The sequence below is a fragment of the Tachypleus tridentatus genome, chromosome 3 (assembly GCF_004210375.1).
Source record: "Tachypleus tridentatus isolate NWPU-2018 chromosome 3, ASM421037v1, whole genome shotgun sequence".
Lineage (NCBI taxonomy): Eukaryota > Metazoa > Arthropoda > Merostomata > Xiphosura > Limulidae > Tachypleus > Tachypleus tridentatus.
Genome location: NC_134827.1, coordinates 80,197,073 through 80,217,774, shown reverse-complemented (window position 1 = coordinate 80,217,774; position 20,702 = coordinate 80,197,073). Strand labels below are relative to the sequence as shown.

Here is a 20,702-nt window from a genome sequence, read left to right as displayed (position 1 = left end):
GGATATGTTTAATTGGCCAACATTACCTGTGGAAAGTTGGATGTGTAGACATTTACTTTTATGCAGTACACTTTGTTGCTGAGAACAGAGCTGAATAATTGGCTATCTATGCCGTGTATACTGCAGCCATCAAAACTTAAATTTTAGCGTTTCAATCCACTGACCAACCGCTCAGCTACCGAGGGGATCTATACTTATTAAAATCAAAGCGTAATTTTTAGCTTTAACCGTTTTAATTAACATGACTTAACAGATTAAAAAGTTCAATTAATAAGAATTTGCGTTAACTGTATTTCAAATTATTCAGATAGTAGTAAAATCTGTAGTTAAATGAAACACTAATAACAGGGTCAAATTTGAACATAGGTTTACTCGAGCTCAGATTAATTTTAATTCGTATAATTATAACGTAGGTTAACTTAAAATTAAAATATTTTAATACATACAATTATAAACAGGTTATTGTCATATACAGATTAAACGTACTTTTTTAATTATGTGAATTAAAATAATCTTAAACTGACTTTAATTCACATTAATTATAAACAGATTAATCTGAAATAAATTTAACTGAAATTTAGATCTGTTCATTTGTTGTTAGGCGCTGTGCCCTTTGCCGGTATCGAAACCTGATTATTAGTGTTATATGCCCTTAGACCTACCATTAAGCAACTTAGCTACATTATAAAACTGACAAGTCAGAAATGGCGTTTCACCATCTAAGAATAATAGTAAAATTACTGTTAGATTATAGATTCCGAATAGTTGGCGATTGCTACTCTGTACCACCAGTCATAACGTTAGTATATCAGTTTCAAATTAGGGATCAATAAGGCAGGTAGTCCATGTGTAGTTTTGTTCTAATGCCAAACAATAATAACATTTAAAACATTTACATAACAATATGGCGGAAGGAGGAACATCCACTCAACAATAAATATAGCTTTTCACATAATAAAAAAAACTTTTCTGATGACGACATCTACTGTATGGATATTGAACTACGATAAGCAGTCATTATCCACATGTCAACGCATGTCGTATTAACGTAAAACAGATAAGTGTATAGTGTTAAAATATTTTAAAATACTTAATCATTCAATATGTTATCAAAGTGTGGTCAACGGCTTGGTCATGTAGTTGTTAGCAATATTACCGTAACTTTGGTATAAAATATCTACTTATGAAAGTATGGTCACTAGTCTGGTCATGCGTTTTACTTTTGAGAAAACCAAATAAATTAAGTAATGTTATAAAAAGTTTGCTAGAATTACGTTTCTCCATTAAAGGACTTATTCAACCATAATTTTTTTTTTTTTTTCAAATTTTATAAGTGATCCAAAAATAGCATCAAATTCTATTCCAGAACTAACCTTGACTTCTTACAGTTAACCGCAATCAATTTTATACATTTATTTAAATGTATGTTTCGTATTTTGTTCTTTGTATATTAAACATGTCAACTGACTGTACAGGTACGAATATCAAAACTCAGACTAAATGAAACAAAAATCCTTTAATGTATAGTTTGTTTTTGGAAGTTTCCTGGTGGATAAGCAAGAAGTTAAAACTTCCAACGTTAAAAATCTGAATTCGGTTCTCAACAAATACTAAAACAACAGTACCACTCTGAAAGTGTAAGATTAATACATTTTCCCTCGTATACAAACAGCAGCTAATATTAAAGTCATTTACACTTGTCCTTTAGATTTAATACAGCCATGTGAATTTAATAGTTTAAATACCTGTACTGTAAATTCAAGGGTTCCCGATTCAATGCCCATTGTCACAAAATCCAACTCTGAATGTGCTCGAAAGTGACAAGTAAATTGTCATATTTGATCAGAGAGTAGCTTAAAGTTGGAAATGGTTGGTTGCCACTGACTAAGTGCCTTTCCTCTTGGTTGTTAATTCAAAATTAGGCACGACTACACACAGATGCCACCTTGTGCAAGAGTCCATGAAATGCTTGAAACAAATATTCTACTGCATATTATCTAAAGTTTGTTAGCATAACATACTCTGCATGTGTGGTTAGTAGCTTTCTAATTTTAAATAAATGTCTCTTTCTGTGTGTTGTAATGGATTTACCATTATACCTTTAATTTAATAATTAAGCTTGTTTCAGTAATTTTTAATGCATATGACGTATACTGTCGGATGTATATTTCACAACTCCCGCCTATTCTCTAAATTGAAAGCAAGAATAAAGAATTTGTTTTACGAAAACGCTAGCGTGTTTTCGAACATTGTTGAAAATTCTAGAATCTCGTGTGAATGGCATATAAAGCAGATGCGTCGAGAGACAGTTATTACTTGTCAGCTATAGTTAGTATACTATAACCATCGGAAGTTATAATTGTGATTAACGCTTATTAATTGGAAACTACAGAATTTGACCAGTAACGTTTATGGATTTCGAAAATGACAAACTGTTCAACTTCACTTGATTACTTCGGACGTTATTATTTATTCGAGGATATTAAATATTCTCCTCGGTAAGAAGCGAGCTTGTAACGGGTGTAAGGCCAGCCCAAAAAGACATCGTTAGCTTAAGTAAAATCTGATAACATCAACTCAGAATCAGTTTGCTAGTCATGGACCTACATTGTCGATAAAATATTCGGTTCTAGACGGCGTAGACGATTCAATGTTACCAGAAACTTTGTTAAAGGTCTCGTATATAAATCAATATTTGTAATAACTGTTACTATAAACTGTATTATTATTTGTACATTAAAATATATTTCTGTCAAGAAAGAATTGCGTGCATCAGGCTCCGTTACAAATATCATAAAGTTGAAACACAATAACATTTAATTAGCTTTTAAATTCAAATTCCGGGTTATGCAAACTCTTAATACGTAACATAATAAATGAGAGACTCGTCTGAAATAAATTATAACACGGAACAACGCGTAAAATAAAATTTAAAAAAAGGCACCAAATTTGGAAATAACGTTATCTTACCTTCTCGTCTGTGGCATTGCTTCAATTATATCAATATATAAAGATCCCGAAATATACTCGAACATCAAAATCGATTTAAAATAACCCCTGCACGGGCAAAGTTCTAGCAAAAGTGGTCGTGAACGTTAAATATATAAGTTCCCAAGAAAGCTGACGCTTCGACAAGATCTGAATAAACAGTGTCGTTCCCGTCTGAGTTATACTCCACAGACCCACTCATAGCAGGTCTTCGAATAAAATACTTATTAAGCAACACTGTCGTGTGATGACGTAAAGTCCCACGTTCTGACGCCCCAGAAGGCTACTTTAAAACACAGGAACTTACAGAGCATTAACACATATCGTTACGTAAGGGTCTCGTGCCATTCGATATCACAGAGGCAAGGAAACTGGGGGTGAGACTGGCCTGTTAGTCCATGGGAGTCTAGCTTCCTCTCTTTTCATAGGACCATCCCAGATTTGCAGGGGGTATACGATTTCTTCATTCAAATTCATCTTGATGTGAAACAATTATTGTTCAAAGACAAAAAAAAAAAAGTCTGATTTTGATTATTTGATCAGCTCCAGTAACTTCGCGTTGGTTTGTTATTTACCATGCCTTATGTTTCACGCTACTGGGAGTTCCCTAGATGAAAACAAGATTAAGTTCTGTTAACAGCATACAAATAATTAATTGAAAACAAGGATTTACAGTAGGGTAACAATAAAACAGATAAGTAAATAAAAACATATATACAGTAAGGTAACCATATACAGATAATTAACTGTTAACAAAAATCTACAGCTCTTTAACAATACAGAAATAATTAATTGAAAACAAGAACTTACAGTTTTGTTACAAAGATACAGATACCTCACTGAAAACAAAGATTTATAGTTGTGTAAGAATGTAAAAAATATTTGGAAACAAAAATTTACAGGCCTATACGAATATGCAAATAATAATTTACTTCCAGTCTATTTCTTCTAAAACTCTTATTATTGAGTTTCTTTTCTACCTACCTTTTTTTTTTAAGTTAACTTTGTTCATTATCCAACTATCTTTCACGTATTCATTTTTTCTGCTTTGTCTTTATATTTGATTACCTTTTCTTATATTTTGTTTGTATTGTTCTTAATTTACCAATATTTTCTCTTGATTTTTGCACTCTGCGTTTCTATCACTCAGTTTACTTTTATTTATTTTGCTTTCTATATTGTCTCTCTCTTTCTGTTTTGCGATTCTTTTCTCTCACGATTTGTGAATTTCTTGAACATTTCATAGATTTGTTCACTAAGATACAAATCTCTTTCGTTGTAAATCCATGTTATTCAACATTCTCATATTTTCATTTGTTTTTTTTTAATAATTCAAAACTTGAAACTACCGTAAATCATGTTTATAACGTCTATAAGTTTCACAAGTATATCACTTCAAAGTTTTCTGTGTTTTAGAGTTTTTTTTGGTTTAGCTGACTTATCTCGAAAAAACGATCTAGTTCTGACTCGACTCGGCCGACGAGTTCGCGCGGTTTTCTTTCAACCCTAACGGATTAATGAGGAACGATGCTTGGAAGTCACCAAATAAGCTGATTTTGTTTTTGTGTTCAAAGGATGTTGTTTCTTACTGTTTGGTAGGCGTGGTTTGAAAAGTTCTTAATAAAATGTCAAAGGACTGAACCAAAATACAGAAACGGTAGTGCCCTCTTTTGGTACAAGATATGAATAAGAATATAGTATATTTGTAGAAAATAGAGTCTAATCAGCCGGCCACCAGGGGGTTTCATTAGGGGTCTGCTTGGTCAAAATCACCCCAGGCTCTAATTCGTTATATTTCGACTCCAACAGAAGTATCACACACTCTTGGTTATCAAGATACTTCCTTCTTGTTTATACAAACATTAACACAAAATAGCATCGCTGACGTATACATGATGATTATCGTCTCAGATCTGACCACGACAGTTTTCGTACTCATATGATTTCGGACATTGGTTGAAGAGTAAAATCATTGGTGGACAACAAGAAACAAGTGAGGTTTCTTAAGCATTGGGATTGGTCCATTTGAATCGAATTTTTGTTATCCTCCAGTCAACGTTTCTCATTTGAAATAGAATCATAAAGCGACTATCTATGGAGAAAGCATTTGATTTATTAACAGCAGTTTAACAGACTAATATCAAATGCGGAGTGAAGAGGCCTATATAGGTAGTAAAACGTCAACATTTAATTAAGTAATCTCGAGGTCAAGGGTGAAACATTTCAAGTACGTGTCAGGCAATAGATATTCTTTACTTCAGAAATTATCGAAAATCGTATGAAAACTGCGATGCAAAATACTTAGAATTCTATTCTTAGAGGACCCGGCATGGCCAGGTGTTTAGGGTGCTTGACTCGTCACCCGAGGGTCTAGAGTTCAAATCCTTGTCACACCAAACATGCTCATCCTTTCAGCAGTGTGAATATTAGAATGTGATGGTCATTCCCACTATTCGTTAGTAAAAGAGTAGCCCAAGAGTTGGCGGTGAGTGGTGATGATTAGCTGCTTACCCTCTGGTATTACACCACTAAACTGTGGACGGCTAGCGCAAATAGCCCTCGTGCAGCTTTGCGTGAAATTCACAAAACAAACCCTTCTCAGTGCAGAATATTTTAAATATAAAAAAGTTTCAAAGTAACATAAAATTTAAATCTTGAATAAAAAGAAAAAAATTCATGATGACATCGTATCATTCATTATATACGATATTCAACATTCTATACGTATTCATTTTGATGAACTCCACTAACTAAACTTACATTGTTTTAACACTATCGTAAATATTGATATAATATAGTAGATAATCTTATCTGATGTTGACGTTCTTCCCAAAGTGAGTAATAAAGAAAACAAAAATCGAATACTAACACTCATTTCATTATCGTTAATGAACAGCTTGTTGCTTTCGGCTTTGTAGTCCATTTTCGTTATAATGTAACACAAGCTGATGACGTAACTTTGGCACTCAAAACTGTATCTCTTATTTTGGTAAAGTGGTCATTTTGTACCTACTTTGCGTTTAAGTTAGGCCTACAAAAAAGATATGGGTACTGACTGTTCTACCTATCGGGTTTCTTGAGCTAAAATAACCGTGTTGTTTACGGTTCCTAAACCTGCTCACTTCTAATACAACTGACTGATTTTGCAACAGAGTCACAGAAGGATTATTGAAAGATTCATTTAGTATTAATTTTCTACTAGTTCATTTCTCATAAAGCATTAATAGATTATTCTAGTAATAATTTACTGCTTTCTCATTTCTCATAAAACATTAATAGATCCTGACCGTTAGCCCTAATTTACTGCTGTCATTTCTCATGAAGCATTAACAAATGTGGCACTAATATATTCCTATATCATTTTCGATAAAACATTAACAGCTTCCGTTAACCTTGATCAATTGTCATTTTATTTCTTGTAAAGCATTAATGGATCCCGTTAACCCTAACTTATTGTTTTTCACACCTAAGAAAGTCTTTTCCAAAACAAAAATTCACCGGAATACTGTTATTGATTTTTAATTAGTGTAGTAAACAAACAGCTGGCCTGGCATGGCCAGGTAGGTTAAGGCGTGCGACTCGTAATCTGAGGGTCGCGGGTTCGAATCCCAGTCGCATCAAACATGCTCTCCCTTTCAGCCGTGGGGGCGTTAGAATGTGACGTTCAGTCCTACTATTCGTTGATAAAAGAGTAGCACAAGAATTGGCGGTGGGTAATGATGACTAGCTGCCTTCCCTCTAGTCTTACACTGCAAAATTAGGGACGGCTACCGCAAATAGCCCTCGAGTAGCTTTGCGCGAAATTCAAAACAAACAAACAAACAGCAGGACACGAACAACCCATCTCCTAACTGCAGTGTGACGTATTAAACCATCCGGAACGATATCGGTATTGCCCTATCGAAACTCAATATCCTGAAACAAAGACACATTCGTTAATCAAGAACTTTTATTTATTAATAATTCCATTATGTCAGAATACGACTTTTTAAATTAGTCTAACTTCAAAGATTCCACATCTTAAACTTAGAGTTTTAGAGTAGGGAGAGACTAGCTATGAAGGAATTTGTACATTTTTCGGTCCGTTTACGTTTCTACAGCCTTATGATATAAGAACAGTCCTAGATATCGGCTGTAAAATAAGTTAACCAATTGTGAACAAGATGTTTAGTTTAGCCTGAATTTTACTTTTATGTTTATAAACCTACAAATAAAAACAAAAACTTTCTTTCTTTTCTGATTGAGCCTTTAAAGCACTGATGGAAATTGTGTTCTGTGTAACAGAACACATACATAAGATGAAAGAGAGATAGACACAGGCGAAATTATAATTTAAGTTTCAGTGTATATTTATAAACAGACAGTTAAGAGAGAAACGTATATTTATGTAGATTCTCTCAATGTTCTTAGCTAACTAGAACCAGGCATTGTCTAATGGTTAGCACATGGGACTGCATATTGTATAAGGTATAAGGTTAGAGCCTGGATATGCCATTAAAAACACTCTTTGGACTTTCCTGAGAACGTGTTATAACTGTAGCGATCAGTATTGCTGTTCAGTTAACAGAGATATGTTGGTTTATTTGTGGGTGGATATGTCCGAGTTTTGGAAAAGTTGTTTTTTTGTTGTTTTTTTATTATTTGTCGCGTGTAATATGCTACATTAATTACAACGAAGTATATGTTTTTTAACTGTAATGACGTTACAAATACTTCCTAGATAATAGTTTTTAAATACATTATATGATATTCTTCTTTTGATGGGTGTCTTTTTAAACACTGAACCAAAATACATTTTGCCTTTGAAATAAATAAATTAACAAACAAAAACTACTAATTTCATGAATGACTTTGGTTTGTTTGAAGCTAAAACACAAAGATACACAATGGCCTATTTGTGCTCTACCTACCACGGGTATCGAAATCCGGTTTCCAGCGTTGTAAGTCTGCAGACATACCGCTGTGCCACTAGAGGACAAATGACTTTGGAACATTCCAAACACAAAGCCACGGTTTTCAGTTTAAATATTTAGAGCTCGTACATACCTCCATTCCACTGCTTCCTCTAATATATCATTATTCTCTGTTCTGTGTGTGTGTATCCACTTATTATTGACGAAATATTATACATCCTATCACCAAACCTGCTAATTACCCTTTGGGCTCTCTGAGGGTGACAGAGAAATGGTGTTCGGATCTGACCCTCTTTATATCGCTGGAGAGTTCGTGTCTTCCAGTGAGTTGAAAGGATGCACCTGCTAGTAAATACACATGCAAATAGGCGGTATGACATAGTAGGTAGCAATATTTAATGCAAAAAATTAAATAATTAAAAATGGACTGGTACAACTCAAAATTGGCGTCTGTGTACTAAAGTGTTCTTAGAGCAAATTTCCACCTATAGCATGTTTAAATTATGTTAGGCCTAGCATGTCATGTCGTAAATATAATCATGTTAGACCTAGCACTATGATGTCATGGCATAGACGTGAACAAGTTAAGCTTCGCACTTCGGTGTCATTGTAAAGACATGAACAGTTGAAGTTGAAACCAAGTATCAATGAACGTTCCTGAAGCTAAGGTAAAATTCATCCTGCGTCTCAACTGTGATTACTACAGTGATCTTGTGGTCTGTCATGTGCGCTGATGTCGATGTTTCTATATGTGATTCGAACATCTCCATCCAAATGTATGACAGGAACAGATTGTTCTACGTTTTCACTGAAAACGACTTTCTACTTCAGGTTGAGAGTTCGAACCCCATCACCGAACACGCTTGCCTTGAGAGAGATGTAATATGATGGACAATCCCGCTATTTGTTGGGCCAAGAATTTGCAGTAGGTGGTTTTCACTCTGGTCTATCACTTCAAAATTAACCAACCGACTTCTGTTTCGAAGTTAACTGAGAGTGTGCAGTATACAGCTCACAAAATGCTGCGTACGCTTAAAGCAGCGGCAGTTAAAGGGTTAAAGACCTCTAGCACAGATGGCTCTCAAATAGCTTCGAGCAAAATTTATCAAATAAAGAAATCAAATATTTCGGATGCAATAAATAGTTATTAAATATAATTATATTAAATATAATTTGTCAATAGCATATAGGAGGCGCTTTATAAACTGCTAAATACCTCTCTTCATTATTTTCAATCCTTTTTTTTGGCAGCTTTTGTAAAACGATTTGAAATATAAACATGATGTTTTGATTTTGCATTAAAAAGACGTATATAACTTTATATACTACAGATCTGAAACAATCATGGATTTTCTGAGTGTCCTCTTTTTTATTTTTAGAAAATGGAGATTTTTGGAGTAGGGAATTTCTTCAAGGATTTTCAAGGGCAGAGGTATCCCTTCATCCGTCAAGGAAAGGGTTTAAAAACACTTTATGGTAATATCCATCTCACTTGTAGAGTTCAGATAGAAAACTGTGAAGTGGTAGCTAAGCCTAATTTATCTCATCTGTTAGACATGCAATGAAGTTTAGTAGCCCACTGTTTTTGTTTTTATTTTCAGAACAGAGGGTTGGTTTGGAAGGTAATGGGTCAGTTATTCAGTAAAACTTAAGCATAACCCATTAATTAACGCTCTTTGCACTCCTTTACTACAAAATACACTTGAAGGTACGCTTTAAATTGAGTGAAAAGAGAGAGAGAGAAAGCAAACAGAAATGAGGAGAAAACTTCTTTAGGTGGTTCAGAATTTCATTTTTGTTTCTTGGTAGGGACCCTTCTCAAGGTTTCAGAGAGTTATGGTGTGTGTTTCTGAAGGTTTTGATAATTTAAGATGAGATTTCTACTTAAGGCACGTTTTACTTGGTGGTTGGTTGTATATATATATGCATTTTTGCATTGGGTGGCAACGTATAATTCAGTAGTGGACTTCTTTAGCAGTATCCCTGTCTGCAATAGTCCCCGTGAGCTGTGGGCTCTTCTAGAAGATACCCCTTCAGACTGTGTATTTTACGGTTTCGGTAAGAGTCACCATACCTGGCACGTGGGTATCACAGGTTTTCTCGAGCAGCGAGATAATTTTATTTCCTTCTGTCAGTCTTAGATATTTATAGATGTCAATGTTCGTTAAATTTACAAACTTCTGAAAATTAAGGCATAATTTAAGCTTAAATACTTTGATTCTCAGTTTATTTGTTTTTAACATTAAATCATTTATAAGAAGTTTATTAAATTGTTAATAATATAACACTAAAAATCTTACTTGTTGATGTTATGTTCTATGGTCCTTTTTCTTTTTTAATTTCGTTCGGAGTTTAAATATGTAGACTACATTTAATTATAGTTTAATGATTAAATATCGAGTAATGATTTCATCTCAGAATTCTTCCGCATTTTCTCCATCCATATAAAATTTGAAAAAAAACAACAACAACAGCAACCACTACTAAAACTAGAAGAAGTGTTGCATGGATGATCACATATTTACTTTAATTTAACAAAAACCTCATCCAAGATATCATCCAACGGGTAATTACTTGCAGAATTTAGATATGGAATTGTCAAGCGGTAGCTAAGCCTAATTTATCTCTTCTGTTAGATTTGCAACTTCAGTAATTACTCCTGGTCTTACAATAAACACTTACCTTCTTTTAACGTGATGAGTCATGAGAAGTAATTAGAAGTCATATCCTAAACCTCCAATTTCCGCTTCTTCATTAACTATCTCACTTGCAGGATTTAATATAGAATTGCCAAATGGTAGCTAAGCCTAATATATCTTATCTGTTATACATGCAACGAAATTTAGTATCCCACAGTTTTACATTTTAGTGAGGGCTTGACTTGGAAGATAAGGGGTCGATTGGTCAGTAAATCTTAGTAATAACTCATTAGTTTATCCTTTTCGCATTCTTCTACTATAAAATAATAATTTATATTAATATGACCAAAAATTAAACCTGTCTCTTTTTTTCTGATTTTGCTTCTCCATTTTATTACAGTTTAATCCCATTTAAGGGATTCTAGAATGATCCCTGCTCTACCCGTTAAGACAGAAGTGCTGTCACTCATTCTTCGAGGTTTAGGAACGCCCTCTTCGTCAGAGAAGCTACTTTTTTTTTAATCACCTCATCAGTCATAAATCTTAAGATGTACAAGTCAGGTTTCTCAAGAGGCCTGTCCAAATTATCAACAACTTAGCGTACATTGCTTGACTGAGGACTGGTTAATGTGTAACGGCCTGGAATGTAAAACAAACATAAAACATTAAACTCTTAGGTATCGCAATACTTAAATAAATTATTATTTTTTATTAGCTAAAGTAATCTCCCATACAAGTTTTATAGAATAGGACCTCACTAAATTCGCACAACTACATTTCATAAAACAAGGCTCTAGAAACGGAGTTAAATATGCCAACATCTTGAAATAAGTTGTTGTGACAGATGAGTTAACCTCTGAATAAACAACATTTCGGAATTTAAACAAAGTACGATGCTTTCCTTTATTCCTACGTTTGTTGAAAAATAGATAGAAAAGAAAGAGGGAAAAATCAGAAATAAAATTAGAAAAATTAAGTATATTAACTTCTTAGACACTATTTGTTTAGAACAACTTGTAATATCAGAAACACTGGCACAGTTCATTCTACTTTTACGTAACTTTAAACATCAAAAGTTAAACACACGTCTTTAGTAAAACCTAAATATAACACATAAGATTTGTTGACATCATTTTGCTTCGCTTAAAAACGTACTTCGTAAAAGTTCATTAACGAACAATTCATAATTTACCGAGATTCTCTTTCAACAAAGCACGTCAGAGTAATGACTTAGCGAATGAGTGAATAGTTTCGTTAAAAAAAGAGACACAATAATATATACACAAACACTAAATAAAACAATACCAGAGTTGTAGTGACAAAGGCACTATAACTAAACCGACAACAATATCTACACAAACACTAAAAAAAAAACCTAAATATGTAGTGACAAAGGATTTTAAACTAAACCAACAACAATATCTACACAAACACTAAAAAAAACCCAGATATGTAGTGACAAAGGATTTTAAACTAAACCAACAACAATATCTACACAAACACTAAAAAAAACCAGAGATGTAGTGACAAAGGAATTTAAATTAAACCAACAACAATATCTGCACAAACACTAAGAAAAACAGTACCAGAGCTGTAGTAAATAAGGAATTATAACTAAACTATCAATAATGTCTACACAAACACTAAAAAAACACTATACCACAAATGTAGTTAGAAACGAATTTTAACTAAACCAACAACAATATCTACAGAAACACTGAAAAAACCAACACCACAGATGTAGTGAGAAACGAATTATAATTAAACCAATAGCAATATCTACACAAACACTAAAAAAAAAACAACAACAATACCACAGATGTAGTGAGAAAAGAATTATAACTAAACCAACAACAATATCTACACAAACACTAAAAAAAAACCAGATATGTAGTGACAAAGGATTTTAAACTAAACCAACAACAATATCTACACAAACACTAAAAACACAAAGCATGCGCTGTAATGAGAAAGGAATGTTAACTAAACCAACAACAATATCTACACAAACACTAAAAAAAACAATACCACAGATGTAGTGAGAAAAGAATTTTAACTAAACCAACAGCAATATATACGCAAACACCAAATACAAGAATACCAGAGATGTAGTGTGTAATGAATTACAATTAAACTAACAACAATATCTACACAAATACTAAATAAAACAATACCAGAGCTGTAGTGAATAAGGAATTATAACTAAACTATCAATAATATCTACACAAACACTAAAAAACACTATACCACAGACGTAGTTAGAAACGAATTATAACTAAACCAACAACAATATCTACCAAAACACTAATAAAAACAATACTACAGATGTAGTGAGAAACGAATTATAACTAAACCAACAACATATACCCAAAGACAAAATAAAACAATACCAATATGTACGCAATCACTAAGTAAAACAATAGGAGAGCTGCAGTGAGAAAGGATAACCATATTAACAACATCTACACAAATACAAAAAAAAAACAAAAAACACCATAGATGTAGTGAGAAAGGAATTATAACTAAATAACAACAATATCTACGTAAAAACTGAATAATACATTATCAGAGATGTAGTGAGAAAGAATTATAACTAACCAACATAAATATTTACACAAACACCAAATAAAGCAATACCAGAGATGTAGTGTGATAGGAATTTTAACTAAACTATCCTAAATAAAACAGTACCAGGGCTTAGTTTTCAAAGTTTTGATTTCACACTCAAGAGAAACGTAATTTATTTTTAACACTGGAACCAAAGTCACTGTTTAATATTTTCATGTGTTCTTGTTTGTTATTTGTGAGATAAGAAACTTTTCGATCGTGGACATGCGCCTCTGTTTTGAGATTACATCACTACTTTAAGAAAATGCGTGGTTTTCACATTCTGTAGAAATATTACATATTTATTAAAGACCTACAATAATTTCGTATTTTGCATTGAACTAGTCTGTAATAAGGAACTCAAATTTTTGCATAACAATCTGGTCTATTTGGACACCATTTATTTTAAATAACCAATATCAACTTTGAACATTAGTGAAGATACTTAACAAGACACCTAAGTCAGAGTGGTCATAAAGGTTTTTTGTGGTTCCTAAACTAAATGATATAACGTATTGTTACTGTAGACTTTTAGCAGCTATGGTAATAGAAAATGTTAGATAATTCTTGCACTACGCTCAGTAGATATGTTCGTTTGTTTGTTTGTGGTTAAAAACAATGATTCACAATGAGCTATCTGTGCTCTGTCCACTAGGAGTATCGAAACGTTTTTTTTTTTTTTTTTTTTTTGGGGGGGAGATAATTTGATCAGAGATGCTAGAAGAAAGGCAGTTAGTTAACAGCACTCACCGCCATCTCTCACTTATTCTTGCATGACTGAACAGATGGAGTTGGCTTTTCCTTTTTCTCTGATAAAACATCGAAGGTTCTCCCAATTTCTGAGCTCGAATATTTGCGGAAATGGGACACAAACCACGAACCATCTTATTATACATCCAGAGCTCTTTTACCATCAGACCATGCTATTTTACGATCCAGACACGGATGAAAACGAATATCCCTCATTAACTTCGTAAATCCCAGTGGCTCAGCGGCAAGTTTGCGGATCTACGACGCTTACGTTCTGGTTTCGATACCAGCGGTGGACAGGGCACAGAAAATCCGGTTTTTAGCTTTATGCTTTACAACACAGAAACAAACAAACAATTAAGTTCATAAACACATACTTAAAAACTTCTGTTACAATCGTAATTGTAACACTTCTGTTACACTTCTACGACCGAAACTGTCGCTTAAAGCGAGGCTACCCATCTGATCAAATAACGCTTTGTATTTTCATAACGCAACAACAGTGAACTTAATTCACGGTACATCTTACCGTGATGAACGTTTCTAAGACCTCTGCAAGCCCAGCACGGCCAAGTGGTTAAGGTGCTCACATCAAACACGCTCGTCCTTTCAGCCGTGGAGAGGGTGCTATATGGTCAAGAAATGATAGAGCTTTAAAATGAAATGTGTACATAAAATTACTCAAAAGCCATTTTATGAGCCATTATGCCGCGGCTAAAAAAATCTCTCAACAAGAAGTACTTCAAGCATGTGACTTTCTATCTATGAAATAGTAATACACAATACATACTAATACATAAACAATTATGCCTTCTTTATTAGGCCCGGCATGGCCAGGTGGTTAAGACACTCGACTTGTAAATCGAGGGTCGCGAGTTCGAATCCCCGTTACACCAAACATGCTCGCTTTTTCAGCCGTATGGGCGTTATAATGTGACGGCCACTGCCACTATTCGTTGGTAAAAGAGTAGCTCAAGAGTTGGCGGTAAGTGGTGATGACTAGCTGCCTTCCCTCTAGTCTTACACTGCTCAATTAAGGACGGCTTGGGCAGATAGCCCTCGAGTATCTTTTCGCGAAATTCAAAAACAAAGACCTCTTGTACGCAACTTGCTTTGACCAGAAGTCAAAGACGACCTGGTTGACGTTTCTAGGTATGATTTTTTCAGAATATGTAAACCACGTGAAGATGAGGTGTAACTGTTGCCCATGCTAATTACCACACATTCCTACCACTGCCAGAACGAGATATTGTAACTTAGTGAATTTTCTGTTAGTCCATTTCTAACCAATATCTGAGCTTTTTTTTTTTTTTTTTATCCCAATTTTCTCCAGTTCGTTAGCATCTCTTCTTGTTAGAGTGCATTAGCTGGAAGAGTTCACCATCTTCTAATCTTGCTGTTTCTAAGGGCTAAAAGTACCCATAAGTGTACGAAAACGGGGGTCTCATCACTGAAATCGAACAGTTCGGTCATGTTCCTTACTGTTATAGTCCATTGTAATTTGAATGGGGCTTTTAGCGCGGCCGTATACGTAATCTCTTCATGCGAGTTGTTCCTGTACATTAGGCGAGCTTTTGAATTCCGTCGACGTAATGAGTCCTTTCAAGGCGTATAAAAAAAAAGAGTAGATAAATGGATGGATCAACGGGCGAATACAAAGTTGGATAGACAGATAAACAGACGGATGGATGAATGTACAAATGGATCGATTGGTAAATAATCGCAAGGCTGGAGACACTAACCAAACGTTTCTGGTTTGATTTATTGAAATTAAAAAAAAAGAAAGAAAAACGTATGTATGTAGATATATATACTAACAATAAAAATGTATGTGCACTAACATTTTCATGAGCAAAGAATTAAATGCATAGAAACAGACGCTGAATCAACAGAATCATGTAATTTATGTGAAGTACACATCTGTCGTGTCATAGCCAGGACAAGCAACTTTCATCTACGTTCCCACGTGAAGATGGTTTGATATCAAGGTGTGATACTTGTCCCCTTTTACCGTACGAGTAGTTTAGAAAAGAGCTTACGAACACGGTCTATTCAGGTATCAGGTTCGCCCTTAACGAGTTCGGCAGGTTTTATTTTTTAGCGAGCCAGAAGAATAGCTGCTAAAAAATGGAGGAAAAAATCTGAAGTGGTTTGAAAGCAGAGTAAACTTAAATATTCTTTAGTACAGGTCTTCACGAACGTTCCGTCCCGTTTGAAGTTTCATCTACGTAACCTCAGAGAGTTCTAGGTCGTGGGAAGACGGGGCAGCCTTTTGTGTATATCCATCGACCCAGGTGGTTCAGTCCTGAACAACTGTCAGGCCGCTAGCAGGTACGTTCCACACAATACCTTCTGAAGTGAATAGTGTTACGTCATGAAACGTTTGGCACGTGATGTGCTTCATCGGCATGCGGTGATGGTCGTGTGAACTATCCTAAATGCAGTAGCAGTGTGTGTGCTGCCAATATAATATGCCAACAGCTTTGACAGTAACTTTGAGAAGACAATGACGTTGTAACAAAAGCTACAGACAGTCTCAAAATTCGGCAGTACCAACGTTTCATCGTGTAGCTAGGACTGATTACAAACAAAGATGCTATACTGTAACAGCGGCTCATTTTCACTGTCTACTTTATAAAAAAAAAACAACTTCTGTACATTAAAAGTCGCTTCAAAACGCTTATAAGCAAAGAGCAACAGGGAAGAGGTGCGGTTAAACATTGTTTTCTCGTCCCAGGTGAGAAGTAGTTTAGTTAAAAGGCAGTAAAGTAGGTACATTCATGTGAATCACCATACATCAACATGGATTTCTTAAACGTATTACAGAGTGCGGTGGTACATTAATTTACAAACGTATGACTAAATGTTTATGATCGTACTCCGAAGTGTGATGTTCAATTAATAAACGTATGAATAAATGTGTGGAAACGTATTCCAAAGCGTGGTACATTAATTAATAAACGTATGGATAAATATTTGAAAATAATAAATGTTAGTAACCGTATTCTAAAGTGTGGTGCATTGATTAATAAACGTATGAAAGAAACATGAAAAAGGAAACTTATTGCTTTGTTTGTAGTAGGAGCTCTTACAGGAAATGATAAACAAACTTACAAAGTTTCGAACATTTTCAGTTTTAGTCTTGGTTTGGTTTGGTTTGAATTTAACGCACTTGTTTGTCTACACAAACAACACACTTTTTTTTTTAGTTTTTACAGCTAATAAATACATACCTAAAATTAATATTTAATTATGAACAAAGGTCATTTTATTCGATAATTAAAATAGTCTCTAGGTTTAAATTTCTGAACTGTCTTTCACCCAGGTATCAAACTGACCTAGAGTTTGTCGAAATTCGACACTTTATTAAAATTAGCTCACATTCCGGCCAAACTATCTTTATTAGGTCTCATCAAAACCGTATGGCCGAAAAGACGTTATGTGACGATTTTTTACGTATTTCAGATGTCACAGATAAAGAAGGTTTGGTTTGAATTTTGCCCAAAGCTACTCAAGGGCTATCTGCGCTAGCCGTCCCTAATTTAGCAGTATAAGACAAGAGAAAAGGCAGCTAGTCATTACCACCCCCCGCCAACTCTTGAGCTACTCTTTTACCAAGGAATAGTGGGATTGATCGTAACATTATAACGCCCCACGGCTAAAAGGGCGAGCATGTTTGGTGCAACGGGGATTCGAACCCGTGACACTCGGATTAACCACCTGGCCATACCGGGCCTAATAAAGAAGGTATTATTTATGTATTAGTATATATTGTGTATTACTATTTCATAGATAGAAAGTCACATGCTTAAAGTACTTCTTGATGCTATTAAGATATTTTGTAGCCGCGGCATAACGGCTCATAGAATGGCTCTTGAGTAATTTCATATACACATTTTATTTTAGAGCTCTATCATATCTTCACCGGTTTGAAATCTAATTACAGTTTTGGGCTCAGGAAGTGAAACTCTTTCGACTGACTCATTTGACTACGCCCAAAGCCTCATAAATTAATTTACTCTAATCCCGTCTAAAATACTTTCAGTTTGAGGGTTGGCTCGTATAGGTCGTGACGAGAAGTAAAATAAAATCGGTATTTATTGGTGAGAAGGGGAAAGTCTGATATAATACTTTACTTTAATCCTACCTAAAATAATTTCGAGTGACACGGCTATTAAGGATTCCCTCTTGTTTATCATTAAAACACTAATATCTGAATTCAGAACGTTACTTTAATCTGCAGCTGCTGAAACAAATCAAAATTTAAAATTGTTTTATATTTATTATCACTATAACTACTTGTTATCGCGAACACTACACGTTACTGTTAAACTTTACTACTGCACGTTACTGATACATTACTACTGCTGCACGCTCCACCACAAGTAACAAACAACTGTAATAACACTACACGTTACTGTTAAACTTTACTACTGCACGTTACTGATACATTACTACTGCTGCACGCTCCACCACAAGTAACAAACAAATGTAATAACACTACACGTTAATGTTAAACTTTACTACTGCACGTTACTGATACATTACTACTGCTGCACGCTCCACCACAAGTAACAAACAACTGTAATAACACTACACGTTACTGTTAAACTTTACTACTGCACGTTACTGACACATTACTACTGCTGCACGCTCCACCACAAGTAACAAACAACTGTAATAACACTACACGTTACTGTTAAACTTTACTACTGCACGTTACTGATACATTACTACTGCTGCACGCTCCACTACATGTTAATGCTACACTACCACTGCTGAAATTCCACCACAAATCACAGCTACACTATACACGACTCTTTACTGTCACACATACACGATACCAATAGATGTTACTTCTATACACTATCATTGACCCATGTTCAGCAGGATAGAGCTTTAATTACACAAAAATGTCGTTTATTTTTTGTTTTGTTTTTTCATCTTTCCCTGCGTGAGTTACACACGAGTCCGATGTTGTAAGAAACCAACTGGCTCTGATGCACCTGTTCATGCACGAGCAGGTGCTATTTACACTATGATTATTTAACACGTGCATGTTGAACACTGGTATTTACCTTAATTTGTTTCTCAGTCATGACGTTCCGAAAACAATGAAGCTAATAGGAAGTGTCCTCACAGTTATTAAAAACGTCGATACGTAGTTTCTTTTTTAAACGAAAACGTTCTTGTGAAATAATTACAAAATTTTGAAAGAGAATACGAAAAAAGAAATTCGTTTGATTTGTGAATTTAATCCATAGACTTATGTTTGTATGATTACTCTACTAGCTGTGTCTTTTTGTTGGACGCTGTGGTAGAAAAAACTGGTGCAAAGAAACAACGTTCATACGTCATCTGAAGAAACAGTCACTGAAACAGTTATCAAACAGAAATTAAAATAATTAGAGTTTATGAAACATGTTGACAGGCAAAATAATTATTGGTGTCGTGTTTGCAGGACAATTCAGTTCAGTAGAATCACCTTAATGAAAGTGTAATTGTTACAGGACAGATCAGATCTAATGTTAATCATGTTACGATGGACAGAAATATGTTACTGCTGTACTATGAGTCAGATCTGGTTTTAATAACAGAGATAAAACTATCTCACTGAAAAGAATTTAAGTTTCGAACATTATTCAATAAACGTTTGTATTATTTGATTATTTTTATATTCAACTCAAGTAAAAAAATAAAAATAATTCTATCACATTATTTTCTGTTATCAGCATTTGTTACGTTCATTGGTTGGAGTACGTTGTGTGAATTGGTTACAGCACTTTGTGTTATCTGGAACAAGGAAAACAGTGTAAATGCGTAGACTATTGAATTGGAAATGAAACGAAATCATTCACCAAATGTAACCTCTATAGAAACGTTGACGGTTGATGGGTTACGTGTAGCCTACTGTGCTGCGTTATAAGACTAGCCTGCCTTCTTCTTCAGCTATCAGTTCGAAATTAGAAACGGCTGGCTTACGTATTAGTGTAGCGTTGTGAAATGTTAGTCGTCCCTAAATTTGAACAATGTGGAAAGCAACTAGTTAACAGTATCCACCGCTAATTCTTGGACTACTTTGACCAAATAATAGGATCTGACCGTCACTCTTATGATGCAACAACGAACCAAATGTGTGAAGCGCAATTTTGCAGTAACGAAACATGAAAATCCACAGAGTGTCATTTTGCGATCCCCAGTGGCTCAGCGGTATGTCTGCAGACTTACAACGCTAAAACCGGTTTTCGATACCCGTGGGGGGCAGAGCACAGGTAGCTCATTGTGTAGCTTTGTGCTTAATTCAAAACAACAACAGACATTTTGCTCTGCAGGCCACACTTGGCTCAAGGTGGTTTTAGACATAGTAAATAAATCTATATTTAAATCAAGCTAGTATTATCCTTCTGTGTGTGTGTGTGTGTGTGTTTTCTAATAGCAAAGCCACATCGGGCTATCTGCTGCGTTCATCGAGGGGAATCGGACCCCTCGTTTTACCGTAGTAAATCCGTCGACTTACCACTGTACCAGTGAAGGACTATTCTCCTCATAGCTAAGGAGTAAATTAATCTGTCAAGGACACTTTCTTTTCTTTTTACTAATTCCAAAAAATGCATACGTATTTCCAGGTGCGTGTAAGAAGCCTGTAGTCCGCTGCTTACGAAAAATACGCGCATTTAAATTAAAATTGTAATACTACAGAAACTTTACGTTGCATTTCATTGTGACCAACGTACGGTATTAAACAGTTACATTCTTATTTATTTATTTATTTGATATTTAACTATATGTTCTACATTTCGGTGTG

General features: G+C 34.6%; 1 protein-coding gene across 4 annotated transcripts in view; it reads right to left on the bottom strand.

Moving 5' to 3' along the window:
* Positions 1-3,591, bottom strand: part of LOC143247315 (histamine H1 receptor-like) — a 75,144-nt gene extending 71,553 nt beyond the window's left edge. For 3 of the 4 annotated variants that reach the window (XR_013026508.1, XM_076495147.1, XM_076495148.1), the window contains exon 1: positions 2,971-3,591. Coding sequence is in view for 1 of the 4 variants with exons in the window: in XM_076495147.1 (XP_076351262.1) it covers positions 2,971-3,035 (65 nt within the window). In the remaining 3 variants the exon portion in view is untranslated. The remainder of the gene's footprint in view (positions 1-2,970) is intronic. The other variant, XR_013026507.1, reaches the window with a different exon arrangement.
* Positions 3,592-20,702: the final 17,111 nt, after the last annotated feature.